This window comes from Bufo bufo, chromosome 4, assembly GCF_905171765.1.
Source record: "Bufo bufo chromosome 4, aBufBuf1.1, whole genome shotgun sequence".
NCBI classification, from domain to species: Eukaryota; Metazoa; Chordata; class Amphibia; order Anura; family Bufonidae; genus Bufo; species Bufo bufo.
Genome location: NC_053392.1, coordinates 58,163,208 through 58,178,917, shown reverse-complemented (window position 1 = coordinate 58,178,917; position 15,710 = coordinate 58,163,208). Strand labels below are relative to the sequence as shown.

The following is a 15,710-nucleotide window of genomic DNA, read 5'->3' as shown; positions in this document are numbered from 1 at the left end:
CACCTGAGCTCCATAGCGGGCACAGTGGCTCCCCCTATGGTACGCACGCCATTTCCGAACCTCCGATATAATTGAAATTGGAGGATCACTTGATGTCTGTCATTGACTAGATCTTTTTTGCTGTTCAGGTCATTCTGGTACTTGTAGTGGACGCAGGTTTTCCCAAGCACTGACATCCACGTCTCCGCTGCTGGCAAACACTGAGAACTCTTCCTTCTCCTTCCTATTATCTGTCCGCCATAAATCATTCCGTTTCATAACATTCTCCCGTCTTATCGGCGGAGTATAAATATTTCTCCCTGAATCTGGGCATTGGACCTTAAAGAGTCACTCTGACACTCAGCGAGCTGTTATCGCCTGCACACACCGAGGCGGCAGCAGTCAGGGGGGAGACGACTGTAAGGAAACCAGGTTCATTTAGCTGCATCCAACCGCGGTAACTGCTCCTCATTCTGCGCGGGGGAGACAATTATTTCCGCTACCAGACAATGACTACGGATGTGGCGGTTTTCAACAAGTCTGGGTGACGACACACGGCACAATATCGGGTCCCTCCCCTGGTAATGTACAGCATTTATCCCGTTCCATGTGGAATCATCAAAACTGTATCCGCGTCGTAGTCGCGTGGCGGTATAATTATATCATATATATTATATTATAATTAAGGGAATCCCTTGTAGGGCTAGCTCGGCTGAATGTAATGATACCTTTCACTTAGCGATCCATTGCTTCATTCTGGAGAATAAATAATTGTAATCCATATGCAAATGAACAGTTAGGTGCACCGAGGGCGGGCCCAAGCCACTCGGTGCACCCTTGCTGCTCCTGCTTTAAGGAGCACCGTGTAATACTTCACTTCTCCTGTGGTGGCGCTGCAGGGAAACTGAACACAGATTACATTTGATCGCCTGTGATCGGCCTATCATTAAGGGGACCTTCTAATAAAAAATTTATAAAATGGTCTGCTTTCTTTCCCAGAAACACCGCCACTCCTGATCATGGTCTGTAACATTCCAGCTAATGGGACTGAGCTGCAATACCAGACACTGCCTAAACATCAGAGTGGCGCTGTCTCCTGAAAAAAAAAAAAGCTGATTATTTTTTCTGATCTCGTATTCCTTCATTATTAACTGCCTAATGACGAGATCTGCACATTTCAAATATGCGTTGTCTTCCTTTTCAAGTTCTCTAATTGCTGTCGTGAATGGAATGATTCTTGTTTATGTAGACCTTTGTGCTGCTGCATTTAAAGGGGTATTCCCATCTCGGACATTGGGGGCATATCGCTGGGATTGTCTGTGATGGTTGCGGGTCCCACCTATGGGACCTGCACCTATCTCGTAAAAAAACGCAGCCGGCAAAATCCCGGAGGTCGCGCACTGCGCATGCGCGGATGCGTGTGGTGCGCTCCCATTCACTTCTATGGTGGTGGCCGGACCAAGGGAAACCACCTTCCCTGCTCTGTTCTCGACATAGGTGCAGGTCCCAGCGGTGAGGACATATCCTAACGTCTGCCCCCATTGTCTCAGATGGGAATACCCCTTTAACTCATTTAACATGACCATCTAATGGAGACCTATTCAGTGTACATGCATACTCGGCTGTGCAAGCATGTGTATGGGGGGGACGGGACGGGGGGACTGCGTTCAGCCGACAGCTATCTAATGTGTATGGCCAGCCTTAGATGTATGAGCATCCACGGGTCTGAATGTAAACATACATGACTCCATTCACTGATTGCAAGCAGAGATCTTGACAATGGTGAGCAATCAAAGCATTAAAAAGCAGAGGTAATCACTGGAATTGTATCACACGAGGATGACAGTATTGAGATATGGGACTTACGTCTTGGTTCCCTCGGTCCGTCCACTGTCACTTTTATGGCTCTGTGGTAGGTGGCCACTTGAGGTGGATTGGTAAAGACTGTAATGGTCAATGTGAAGCTCTTCCCTGCAATGGAGAATAGAGAGGAATCAGCTGATGAGTCACATATTGCACTATAACAGCACACATGAAGGGGGCGGCCCACCGCGCACGGGCATCTTTGAAGTCGGAATACCCCTTTAAATAAAGCTCTACTTTACCATTGGCCACGAAGTCATCAGGTGTGAACTGGAGTCTCCTCATTAGGCTACACTTACACATCCGTTTTTTTGGTCTGCAAAGCGCGGATCCGTGAAATACAGATTTACGCATTTTTCTCACTCCTGTTTATAGAAATGTATTGTCGTCCAGAAAACGGACAAGAACAGGACACGGTCTATAGTTTCAGGGACAGGCATATGAATTTGAACAACGCGGATGACATCCTTTTTTTTTTTCGCGGACCCATAGAAATAAATGGGTCAGTGTGAGATCCACAAAAAAAAAGGTGTGCATGTGGCCTATTACAGTGTTTTAGAGTTTTCACTAATGGTTCAGTTTGGCTTGTCTCTTCATTTAAAAAATATGCGGGCACCGGCCGTGTGCTCACCCATTTACTTGAATGGGTCTGCAATCTGGAAGGAGCTGTGCGGAACGGAGGCACGGAACCCCACGGAAGCACTACAGAGTGTTTCTGTCCGTGCCTCCGCACCGCCAAAAAAATAGCACATGTTCTATTTTTTGGCGGTGCGGACGGATCACGGACCCATTCAAGCTGAATGGGTCTGGAACCGTCTACGGAATCCCCACAGAATTGACACTCTTTTATTGCTGCAATTATAACGCGTTTCGGACCGTACCGGTCCCTTCATCCGATGCCGCATGTTCTAGATGTTGCAGCATCTGACGACGAGACCAGTACGAATTATAATTGCAACAATAAAAGAGCGTCATTTTTATATATATATATATACACCGGTCGGTATCCTTGAAGTCAGCGCCACCAGTCCATATACACTATTGCATAGGGAGGGGTCATCCATATGGGACACCCCTTAAAGGGGTATTACCGTAACCAAAAATAATCCACTAGATAGGGGGTATCTCTTAGACTAGTAGGGTTTTCAGTGGTTGGGGAATGATGGAATACCCCTTAATGGTGCCCTTTGTAGGGTCAAGCAATGAGTCTTTCCTCCATTGGGTTACAACGCCATTACGGATTTCTACTGTCAGTAAATTTTCTGACATGGCGCAGCCGTGCTTCCTCCACTCGTCATTCATTTGCTTGCATGATGGGAAGTCCAGCCTGACAATAAGCTGGGATCCCTCAGCTTCGTAACAACAAGCATTTGGCTACATGTCAGCGAAGGGACAGCGCGCCAGGAGGCCTGACGGTTGTAATCTGTTAAATATATGGCGGTTTTTCCTGTGAGAGAGACTTCTGCAAACTGTTTTACGAGAGGAAGATGGGGGGTGGGAAACAGTGACTCAACAAACCGTCACCAGAGCCTAACTGATCTATGGGGAGGCTTCTGTTCCTGGTGAGTCCAGCACTATAATTAGAAGAATCCACGCGTTTCGGGCTTCAATACTCTGTACTGGTAGACTACAATAAAAGGACTTCAGAAACATCTAGATCACATTGTGCAGTATACTCACCTTAGCGATTCTCCTCCATTCCTCCTCCATTGATCATCATAGCTCGAAACGCGTTAGCATTTACATTTTTCTTCCTGCTTCATTTATATAGCAGAGGTGTAACACATTTCCTCCATATACTGTGATGACTGCCCCGAAGTAAAATCCGTACGGGGTGTTCCCTACTCGGTTCACAGCCAAATGCAGAGGCAATTTCCGACTGTCTAGCCCAGATCTGCCAGGTGGACCACCTTCCTCTTCTCCCCCGTATCAGGAAAGGACACTGACAACACTCCCTGAGAGCCCAAAATGGCCCAGAGAACAGCTGTCCCTCTTGACACCTCATAGGACCGCAGCTATACATCACCACATCTGTATCCTACAATAGATATCGATATATTCCTTTAATCTGGCAAGTTTTAAACCAGAAAGTCCGCTCATCCAGCATTCACTGTCCGCAGTACGTCGCACATTCTGAATTTCGGGCCTTTGCTACTGAAGGTTCTCTATTCGTACAAGTGGCTTTTGGGTGCTTTTCTATGACCATCCCATAACCCAGAAAATCTGACAATCCGGCGCAATAAAAATTGACTTTAGGAGTCATGCACACCCCTGTATTTTTGGTCCTTATCCGATCTGCATTTCTGCAGATCGCGCTAAAAAACGAACAAAAAAAAACGGACAGCTCACGGATGTCCTCCATGTGCTTGCTGCTTCTGTTCGGCCGAGCGACAGATTATATAACTTGTCCTATTTTTGTCCGCTTTTTTTATAGTGGGTCCCGCGAAAATTGTGGGATGCACGCGTATCCGTATTTTGCGGATCCGCGATTTGCTGACCACAAAACGCATACGGTAGTGTGCAGGAGGCCTTAATATCAGAATTTCTTGTCTGTTCCGTGAATCACAAACAATGTCAGAAGAGGAGAGGATCTGGAGTCCCCGGGGCCCCTTGTCGTGTAAGAAGTGCAGTGAAGTAGAAGAGGACAAGCACGGGCCCATGTCTCCGTCCCCAGACGCAGGAGCATCTCCCGTCTTCTGCAAACTCCTGCCTGCTTCAAAGCCATGTGAGATCATAAGAATGGAGGAGGGGAGGGGGTCACTTCTGTTTGGACATAATTGCTCCCCATCAAAAGAGGCTTTCTTCATCCGCCATGCGTGAAACTCCAGCCAGCAGCTACGTCTGCCCCTTTCCCCTCCTTCTTCCATATTGAAATGACATCTTGGGACGCGGCCAAAGCCCCGGGTCTATCTGCTATCGGGGAGAACATCCTTTGTTTTTCTTCTAAGTCACTGGGTTAACTTGGCCTCGGCCGTTCTGGCACAGAGAGCGGATTCCCTGCGCCTTATAACTTCCATAGGTCACGGCGGCGTCATACGGGACGGGGAAGTGTCAGTCTAGTAAGAGCCACTTCAGCCGATCACTACAGCCTGCTGCTAAGACCATGTATCTAAGCTTATCGTGCGGGATACCTCTGCTGCATCTAAGCCTATCGTGTGTAATGCTGTCTAATAAAATGACATATCTAAGCCGATCACAGGCGACACTCTCCGCTGAGTCTCAGTATCAAAACCTACCATGTGTAAATACTGTCTGCATAGCTGGTGTATCTAAGCTTGTCGTGTGTGGTACATCCTCCGAGAACCATGCAGCACTGTGTAATATTACGGCGCGTCACCATTTCCTGGGATTGCCGAGTCTCATGCTGAGCTGGTGTATCTAAGCCTAGCATGCATGGTACTGCATGCTGGGCTGTGTATCTAAGCTTAGCATGCGTGGTACTGTCTGCCGAGCTGTGTATCTAAGACCGATATGTGGTATCGCTTGTAGAGCTATGTGTCTAAGACCAATGTGTGGCATTCTGCTGAGCTGTGTATCTAATCCTATCTTATGTGACACTGTTTACTGGACTGGTCTATCTAAGCCAGTCATATGTTAAACTGATGTATCTAAGCCATTCTTGTGTGATATTTGCTGAGGCACTAGAATGAATCCTATCATCTGTTATACTGTCTGATAAATCACAGTATCTAAGCCTATTATGTGTGATACTGTCTGCCGAGTCACAGTATCTAAGCCTATTATGTGTGATACTGTCTGCTTAGCTGGAGTATCTAAGAATTTCATGTGTGATACTGTCTAATGAGCTGGTGTACCTGTCATACGTGGTACTGTCTGCTGAGCCGCTGTATCTAAGCCTGTCATATTGGATACTGGATGCTAAGCTGTATAACTACTAGTTGAGGAAATAGCTAAAATGACATTGAAAGGGGAAGTTATCATTATGGGAGACTTCAATCTTCCAGATGTAAACTGGAAAACCAAAATAGCTACTTCTGCCAGGAGTACAGATATTCTAAATTCCCTACTGGGATTATCTCTACAGCAAGTAGTGGAGGAGCCAACCCGGAAGGAGGCCATTTTAGATTTAGTATTCACAAATGGGAATTTGGTATCTGATATTACTGTAGAGGAAAGCTTGGGATCTAGTGATCACCAGTCAGTGTGGTTTACTATAAGTACAGTGACTGAGTCACACAACACAAAAACAAAAGTTTTAGATTTGAGCAAAACTGACTTTTCTAAAATTAGATTAGTGGTATACGAGTCCCTATCAGACTGGAACAGTTTCATTGGAGTCCAGGAGAAATGGGACTACTTAAAAGTGGCACTATTGAAGGCAACAGAAGATTGCATTAGGCTTGTCAGTAAAAGCAAAAAAAGGAAGAGACCACTGTGGTACTCAGCAGAAGTGGCCAAAATCATTAAAAACAAAAAGATAGCATTTAGTAATTATAAAAAAAAACAAAAAAACGAGGATGACAGACAAATTTATAAGATTAGGCAGAGAGAGGCCAAACAAGTTATAAGAGCTTCCAAAGCACAGGCAGAAGAGAAATTAGCTCAGTCAGGGAAAAAAGGCGAGAAGGCATTCTTCAGATACATAAATGAAAAAAGGAAACTAAAACAAGGAATTACCAAATTAAAAACAAAAGAAGGAAGGTATATGGAAGAAGATAAAGAACTAGCTGACTGCCTCAATGAATACCTCTGTTCAGTCTTTACGAAGGAAAATGAAGGAAAAGGACCTCAGTTAGGAAAGAAGACTAATGAATCTTTTGATGCATGTGTCTTTACAGAGGAAGAGGTTCTAAGTCAGCTGTCTAAAATTAATACAAATAAGTCACAGGGGCCTGATGGGATACACCCAAAGCTATTAAAAGAGCTCAGCGGCGAACTAGGAAAACCATTAACAGATTTATTTAACCAATCACTGGCAACAGGAGTCGTCCCAGAAGATTGGAAATTAGCAAATGTTCACAAGAAAGGTAGTAGGGAGGAATCGGGCAACTATAGGCCAGTAAGCCTGACATCAATAGTGGGGAAATTAATGGAAACCATGCTTAAGGAGAGGATTGTGGAACATCTAAAATCCCATGGATTGAAAGATGAAAAACAGCATGGGTTAACTTCAGGGAGATCATGTCAAACTAATCTTATTGATTTTTTTGATTGGGTGACTAAAATGGCGGAGGTGCAGTAGACATCGCTTATCTAGACTTCAGTAAGGCTTTTGATATTGTCCCACATAGAAGGCTTATCAATAAATTGCAGTCTTTGGGCTTGGACTCCCATATTGTTGAATGGATTAGGCAGTGGCTGAGGGACAGACAACAGAGGGCTGTAGTCAATGGAGTATATTCAGACCATTTTCTTGTTACCAGTGGGGTCCCTCAGGGATCTGTTCTGGGACCCATATTGTTTAATATCTTTATCAGCGAAATTGCAGAAGGCCTCGATGGTAAGGTGTGTCTTTTTGCTGATGACACAAAGATTTGTAACAGGGTTGATGTTCCTGGAGGGATACACCAAATGGAAAAGGATTTAGGAAAACTAGAGGAATGGTCAAAAATCTGGCAACTAAAATGTAATGTTGATAAGTGCAAAATAATGCACCTGGGGCGTAAAAACCCAAGAGCAGAATATAAAATCAGTGATACAGTCCTAACCTCAGTATCTGAGGAAAGGGATTTAGGGATCATTATTTCAGAAGACTTAAAGGTAGGCAGACCATGTCATAGAGCAGCAGGAAATGCTAGCAGAATGCTTGGGTGTATAGGGAGAGGCATTACTAGTAGAAAGAGGGAGGTGCTCATGCCGCTCTACAGAGCACTAGTGAGATCTCACTTGGAGTATTGTGCGCAGTACTGGAGACCATATCTCCAGAAGGATATTGATACTTTGGAGAGAGTTCAGAGAAGAGCTACTAAACTGGTACATGGATTGCAGGATAAAACTTACCAGGAAAGATTAAAGGACCTTAACATGTATAGCTTGGAAGAAAGACGAGACAGAGGGGATATGATAGAAACTGCTAAATACATAAAGGGAATCAACAAGGTAAAAGAGGAAAGAATATTTAAAAGAAGAAAAACTGCTACAAGAGGACATAGTTTTAAATTAGAGGGGCAAAGGTTTAAAAGTAATATCAGGAAGTATTACTTTACTGAGAGAGTAGTGGATGCATGGAATAGCCTTCCTGCAGAAGTGGTAGCTGCAAATACAGTGGAGGAGTTTAAGCATGCATGGGATAGGCATAAGGCCATCCTTCATATAAGATAGGGCCAGGGGCTATCCATAGTATTCAGTATATTGGGCAGACTAGATGGGCCAAATGGTTCTTATCTGCCGACACATTCTATGTTTCTAACTAAGACTATCATCTGTGATACTCTCTGCTGCGCTGTGTATCTAAGCTTATAATTTGTGATTCGCAGTATCTAAGCCTATCATATGCAATACTCTCTGCTTGGCTGGTGTATCTATAAATATAATGAGTAATACTGTCTAATGAGCTGACGTATCTAAGCCTGTCATATATGATACTGTATGTTGAGCCGCTGTAGCTAAGCCTGTCATATGTGATACTGTCTGCATAGCTGGTGTATCTAAGAATATCATGTGTGGCCACTGGCTTCACCCCAGAAAGCCGCACCTCACCGGCAACGCCCCAAATGGATAAGCCACGCCCCAGGTTCTGTGAAGCCACGCCCCCATTGCAGGCAGGGGGGGGGGGAATGGGTGGAGGAGAGGGAAGAAGTTTTTGAGGGGAAAGTGAGCTGGGGGCAGCCGGGTGCTTCTCTCCCCCTCAGTCAGCCACAGGGAGCCATGTCTGCGGCTCTAGTGACTGACTGGGGGTGAGAGAAGCCTCGGTCAGTTTCTGCAGCTCACGCTCAGACAGCACAGTGGACATCCCTGTGTCCGTCCAAGCCCTGCGGCGGACGGAGGACAGGGAGCCAGAAAACCGGACGTCTGGCCACTCTATGTGTGATGCTGTATGCTGAGCCGCTGCATACTGTATGCTAAGCTGTATATCTAATCCTATCATGTGTGATACAGTCTGCTGAGCTGTGTATCTAATCCTATCATGTGTGATACTGTCTGCTGAGCTGTGTATGTGATACTGTATGCTGAGCTGCTAAGCTTATCATGTGTGATACAGTCTGCTGAGCTGTGTATCTAATCCTATCCTGTGTGATACTGTCTGCTGAGCTGTGTATGTAATCCTATCCTGTGTGATACTGTATGCTGAGCTGCTAAGCTTATCATGTGTGATACAGTCTGCTCAGCCACTGTATCTAAGTCTGTCATATGCGATACTATCTTCTCAGCCACTGTATCTAAGCCTGTCATGTGTGATACAGTCTGCTCAGCCACTGTATCTAAGTCTGTCATATGCAATACTATCTTCTCAGCCACTGTATCTAAGCCTGTCATGTGTGATACTGTCTGCTCAGCCATTGTATCTAAGCCTATCATGTGCGATACTGTCTGCTCAGCCACTGTATCTAAGCCTGTCATGTGTGATACAGTCTGCTCAGCCACTGTATCTAAGCCTATCATGTGCGATACTGTCTGCTCAGCCACTGTATCTAAGCCTGTCATGTGTGATACAGTCTGCTCAGCCAATATATCTAAGCCTATTATGTGTGATACAGTCTGATCAGCCACTGTATCTAAGCCTGTTGTGTGTGATACTGTCTGATCAGCCACTGTATCTAAGCCTGTCATGTGTGATACAGTCTTCTCAGCCACTGTATCTAAGCCTGTCATGTGTGATACTGTCTGATCAGCCACTGTATCTAAGCCTGTCACGTGTGATACTGTCTGCTCAGCCATTGTATCTAAGCCTGTTGTGAGTGATACTGTCTGCTCAGCCATTGTATCTAAGCCTGTCATGTGTGATACAGTCTGCTCAGCCATTGTATCTAAGCCTATTGTGAGTGATACCCCACGAGAGAATCACACAGCACTACATTCTCCACCCTAAGGATTTAGTTAAAAATACATTTCCAGGGAACCCGATGTATCTAAGCCTCTGTGATACTATTGTCAGTGGGACTTCATAGGACCTTATTTAGATACGGGTATCTACCTACTCATCATGGGGTTGTCCAACATGCCCCAATAGAATGCCCCATGAGTGGTCACAGGACAGGAAAAACTATCCAGACCGAGACATCTGAGCTGCAAATATTTCTGAGCAGTCTACAAATGTCTGCTTCCCATTAATAAATGCAGTCAAGGTCCGAGCAGAGAGGATAAGGAGACTGGCCTTCCCAATCCTGCAAGTTAGAGGCTATAAAAGTGCCCGGCGGAGCTCCTGGAGACATGTTTTACAGCAGTCACATGGACCACAGGCCCAATGGACAGTAGACAGCTCACTGACTTCTATGGGAGAATGTTGTGGGCATGCTCTGTCACTTGTGCAGAGGTCATTTTGCAGGGAGGGGGAGCAGATAAGCTGTAACTATCACCAATTGCGAGCTGTGAATTCCGTGGTATCTATCTCTAGGTGTTACCTGTCATTGTAACTCTGTAGGTGATGATAATGAGATGACTGCTGAGAAGAGGTGATCTCCACAGAACAGGAAGTATCAGGGTATTAATGAGGCTCAGTGGGAGGGGGGGGGGGGATTTCAAGATTATTTTTTTTTAAACAGAGACATGGAAAATTAAAAATGACATCACCAAAAATTATTAAAAATGTTACCATAAAAAAATGTAATTTATGTTAAAAAAAAACCTTGATTTAAACAAGATCAATTTCTGATGAGACACTCCCTTTAAGTCACTCCCTTTAAATTTCAGCTTTTCAGACAACGGGGAGGGGTGTTATTTATGAAACTAATCACTGTTGCCCATAGCAACAAATCACGGCACAATTTTCATTTTCTGAAAGATAAAAGCTGCACTGTGATTGGTTGCTACGGGCAACATAGGCTGTTTTTCTTTTGGACAGTATTCATAAACCTGAGTCAATTAAGGGCAACACCCCCCCCCCTCCATAGTTGCAAACTGTCCCAAATTTGCAGGGAGGGTCCCTGATTTTCAGGGCATTTCCTCGTGGAGTCGGGGGCGTTCCCAGGGACGGGGTTTTAGATGCCCCCATTTTACCAACCCAAAGTATGCACTGTTATATGGCTTAGTTCCCAACCAGTCCTAGGAAATGGGCAGGAAGGGGCGGGGCTGACTGCAATTTTGCCAGGAGAGGGGCGGGGTTTGTAGAAATTTACCTCAAAGTGGGTGTGGTCTGTGGGCATTTTCTGGCCATTTTTGGGCAACTATGACATAAGGAATAGTTCAATAGTTCAAGTCCCCAGCGTTACCCTGAGTTCCCAAAGTGTCCCTCTTTCGTTGCCATAGGTCCTCAAGTATCAGCATGTCGCTGCACAATTTGTAAAATGCCACCTACTTAGAGGAGACTTGAAGGAAACAAAACGAGGGCTTATAATGCTGAATATAAATATATATGACTTATAGGCTGAAATATGATAACTTGAAGTTACAGGCCCGAATCCTAAGGCTGCCCTACTGAGAGGTTTTATCAGAATCTCCATGGCAATGGCAATGCTAATCCTGACAGGAATCTAGGACAGGCTTTGGGCCTGTAACTTCGGGAGATCGTATCTCAGCTTAGAAATGAGATATTAAAAAACTTTTTTCACATTTTTGACATCCGCCACAAGAACTTACAATATAATAGTAACGTGATAGTAAATGGTTAATGCAAGTTAAAGAGGAGCTGTCACTGCTCCTGACATGTCTGTTTTAGTAACTACTTGCACCCCCCCCATGTAATAACAATTCTGGAGCATCTATTCTCATGGCTCTATGATGTGCCGTTCCTTTATTATTCCTGTTAGAAGTTATGAATGAATTACAAACAGTTTGCAAAGAAGGTCATCATGGGTGTTATCAGTCTGGGGTGTGCCTAATCAGTGCTGCAGACAGGGCAGGGACACCTCCCTGGTTGGTAACACCCATCTGGACCTTCACTGCAAACTGCGGCCAATTCACTCAGAATTTCTAGTAGGAATAATAAATAAATGGCATGACATACAGTCATAAGAATAGATGCTTCAGAATTATTACATGGGGGATGGAGAGAGATCTTTCATCAGTGAGGAACCTGTATAATGTTATGTGTCTATAGAGATGGACTTCAGGAACCTACAAGAACCATAAAAAGAGGGTGTAGCCACCAGTCATCAGAGAACCTACCTCTTCCGCTCCTGCCCACAAATCTCAGGTCGTTAAACCTCGCCACTTGATTCTTCATGACGGCAGAAGCATTCCTGAGTTCGGCAGAATAGTTTTCATCATTCCCCGCCATGACGGTGACCACAGAGCCATCCGCCACCTCTCCCAGTGCAACCACCTGCGGAAACACCATTTGGGCAATTAATGAGATGAAAGGAAAGAAATAATGGGAATTATAGTTCCATTGCAGGCAAGCTTTCTACAGTTTTTTAAAATACAGTAACCCATAGAATACCAATTAAAGGGGTCATCCAAGACTAACACAGACCTCCCAAAGTGGCCGACCAGCGGTGAAGATCATAGTTACCTGGCTCCTGCCGCTGGGTTTGGTCTCTGTCGCTCCCAGACTGGTTCTTCCTCTCCCTGCAGAGCAGAAATCAACATCCGTCGACTGGGGGGGACGCGTAACCGCTGCACAGGCCGTCCTACTGGTCATGTGACACAAGGAGAGCAGGCCACTGTTGTGGCGGTCACGTGTCCCCCTGTCGACAGATGTTGATTTCAGCCTGGGAGCCCAGGTAAGTATGATCTCCACCATGGACCGTCCACTCTGGGAGGTCTGTGTTAGTCTTGAGTAACCTCTTTAAAGGGGTTATCCAACCCCTAAAATGCCCCCCCATACGCCCGGGCCCCTCACAGAGGTTGTATGTACTTGGCTCCCCGGCACCAGCGTAGCTTCTGATGCCCACACAGCCGCCGCTGCATCTTCCTTTCGAGTGGATGAATACATCCAGCGTCGGGCAGGGGGGTGGGGTGGCAGTCAGTAGCAGGCCTCAACGGGAACGAGCCTCCCTAGCATCGCGGGTGACGGACCCGTTCCCGTCGCGGGCTGCTGTTGGCACCCCCCCCCCCCGATGCTGGATGCTTTCATCCATGCAATGGGGACATGCAGCAGCGGCCATGCCAGTATGAGAAGCGACACAGGTGCCAGGGAGCAAGGTAAGTGAGGGGCCCGGGTGTATGGGGTGGCATTTTAGGGGTTGGATAACCCGTTTAACTCTGCTAAAAATCAGAATAATATAAGGACTGATTCCGCTTTTTTTTGTTGTTAACTGAATGTTTTTGAGAATTTTTGATAGATTTATTTTCCTTTATAACTTTTTTTTCATACTATGTTTTATGAACTGAAATAAGCTAAATCAGCAAGTTTTGGGGAAAAAATATTGTAATATTCAAAAACTGTGCAGACAGGGCAGGCTGTATTATGGAGGCCTACTCTAATATTCACCATACGAACTTATATGACGTCCGTTACCGCTTTTAGCTAATAAATGTAATATCGCTGCTTCAATGCATTTCCTCCTGATGTCAGCCTTGTAGCGGGGCCTACAAAGTAGCTAAATTACAGTATAAGGCTCCATTCACACGTCCGTAGTGTATTGCGGATCCGCAATACACCCGGCCGGCACCCCCATAGAAATGCCATGTTCTATTTTTTCCTTATCTTCCGGTCCGCGGCACGCTCCGGAAATGCGGATGCGGACAGCACCTATTCCGCAAAATTGCGGACCACAATTGTGGGTGTGAATGGACACTCTAAATGGGTTTTCCGGGATTTTCATATTGATGGCCTATTGTCAGGATGTCGCGCTCATCGGTCACGTGGCCTAGGCATAGCTCAGTCCTATTCAAGTGAATGGGGCTGAGCTGCGATTCCAAGCACGACCACTATGCAATGTACGGCGCTGTGCTTGGTGAGCTGCGAGGAGGCCACGGCGCTCATCGGAGACCCTTCCTCAAATAGCTGATCAGCAGGGGTAGGGGGTAATGGACCCCCTCTGATCTCATATTCATGAAGTATCCTGCGGACAGGCTATCAATATGATAAACCCTGGAAAACCTATTTAAATGCAATGGAAGCTCTGTAGAGCATGGCGGTAAAAAGCTAAAAAAAATAATAGCTAAAACTTACAGAAAAACCATAACCGTAAAACACATACATACAGTATATAATGGTAGCTAATGCATCCCAGCTACAAATCGGGAAATATTCATATAAAATATTGGTTTATTACTTTTACATCCTACTATAAATGGTACATAAGTGAACATGCATGTTTTAATATTATAGTTTTATAAAAAATGTTACTGTTAATACAAAGCTGCACCACTAGTTTTAGCAAATTGGTTGTTTTTCAAATGAAGGCCCAGAAGGCCTTGTACCACTGCCACTGAGATCAGAATAGATGGCGAGAGCCCCTTCCAAAATACACTGTCCTATTACAAATGATAACTGTAACCCATGAGAACAGGGTGACCCCAAAAAGTAGAGTTCCCCTCGAAGGCCAGGTCTCCGTAGGTCTAAATAACGTTCACATAGTTGGATGCCTACAGCTGAATCCCACCCAGTGGTTTACCTATTGCTACTAGACTTTAAAGGGAACCTGTCACCTGAATTTTGTGCATAGAGCTGAGGACATGGGTTGCTAGATGGCCGCTAGGACATCCGCAATACCCAGTCCCCATAGCTCTGTGTGCTTTTATTGTGTAAAAAAACCGATTTTATACATATGCAAATTAACCTGAGATGAGTCCTGTACGTGAGAGGAGTCAGGGACAGGACTCATATCAGGTTAATTTGCATATGTATCAAATCAGTTTTTTTACACAATAAAAGCACACAGAGCTATGGGGACTGGGTATTGCGGATGTGCTAGTGGCCATCTAGCAACCCATGTCCTCAGCTCTATACACAAAATGCCGGTGACAGGTTCCCCTTAACTTCTGTGGGCCCATAGACCACACTGGCACCTCAAAAGTAGGAACGGAAAGAACAGGGATGACATCACACAATCTGCACAATGATGTAATCACACTGGAGCTAGTCCACTTTACTAATGTACGCTTCATCATGACAGTGTGTATAGATCCTATACAATGGCCAAGAGTAGGCCAAAACTACTGTACATGCGTTTGACATGATCGGACGAAACTGGTTAATCACTAGCCATTTTTCTCACATCATATTTTTTTAATTGACTCTCCGGTCAGACAGTTTAGAGTGGCCTGTTGGTAGTAAAATCATAAAATCATTCATATGACTGCCATACGGGTAGCCAGTATAAGTGTATGGCCAGCTTTGATAAACCATAGTCTTAAAAGGCATGTAGAGTAATTATATATATATATATATATATATATATATATATATATATATAGTTACAGTTTGTATTATACTCCAGAGCTGCACTCACTATTCTGCTGGTGCAGTCACTGTGTACATACATTACATATCCTGTACTGATCCTGAGTTACATCCTGTATTATACTCCAGAGCTGCACTCACTATACTGCTGGTGCAGTCACTGTGTACATACATTACATATCCTGTACTGATCCTGAGTTACATCCTGTATTATACTCCAGAGCTGCATTCACTATTCTGCTGGTGCAGTCACTGTGTACATACATTACTTATCCTGTACTGATCCTGAGTTACATCCTGTATTATACTCCGAGCTGCATTCACTATTCTGCTGGTGTAATCACTGTGTACATACATTACATTACTTATCCTGTACTGATCCTGAGTTACATCCTGTATTATACTCCAGAGCTGCACTCACTATTCTGCTGGTGCAGTCACTGTGTACATACATTACTTA

The 15,710-nt window shown here is 44.9% G+C and overlaps 1 protein-coding gene across 2 annotated transcripts in view; it reads right to left on the bottom strand.

The window, feature by feature from the left end:
- RUNX2 (RUNX family transcription factor 2) overlaps positions 1–15,710 on the bottom strand; it is a 70,343-nt gene that overhangs the window by 40,070 nt on the left and 14,563 nt on the right. For both annotated transcript variants that reach the window (XM_040427283.1, XM_040427282.1), the window contains exons 2-3: positions 12,067–12,223; positions 1,846–1,950 (exon numbers count right to left, since the gene is read on the bottom strand). In XM_040427283.1, the coding sequence (XP_040283217.1) occupies positions 1,846–1,950; positions 12,067–12,223 (262 nt within the window). The remainder of the gene's footprint in view (positions 1–1,845; positions 1,951–12,066; positions 12,224–15,710) is intronic.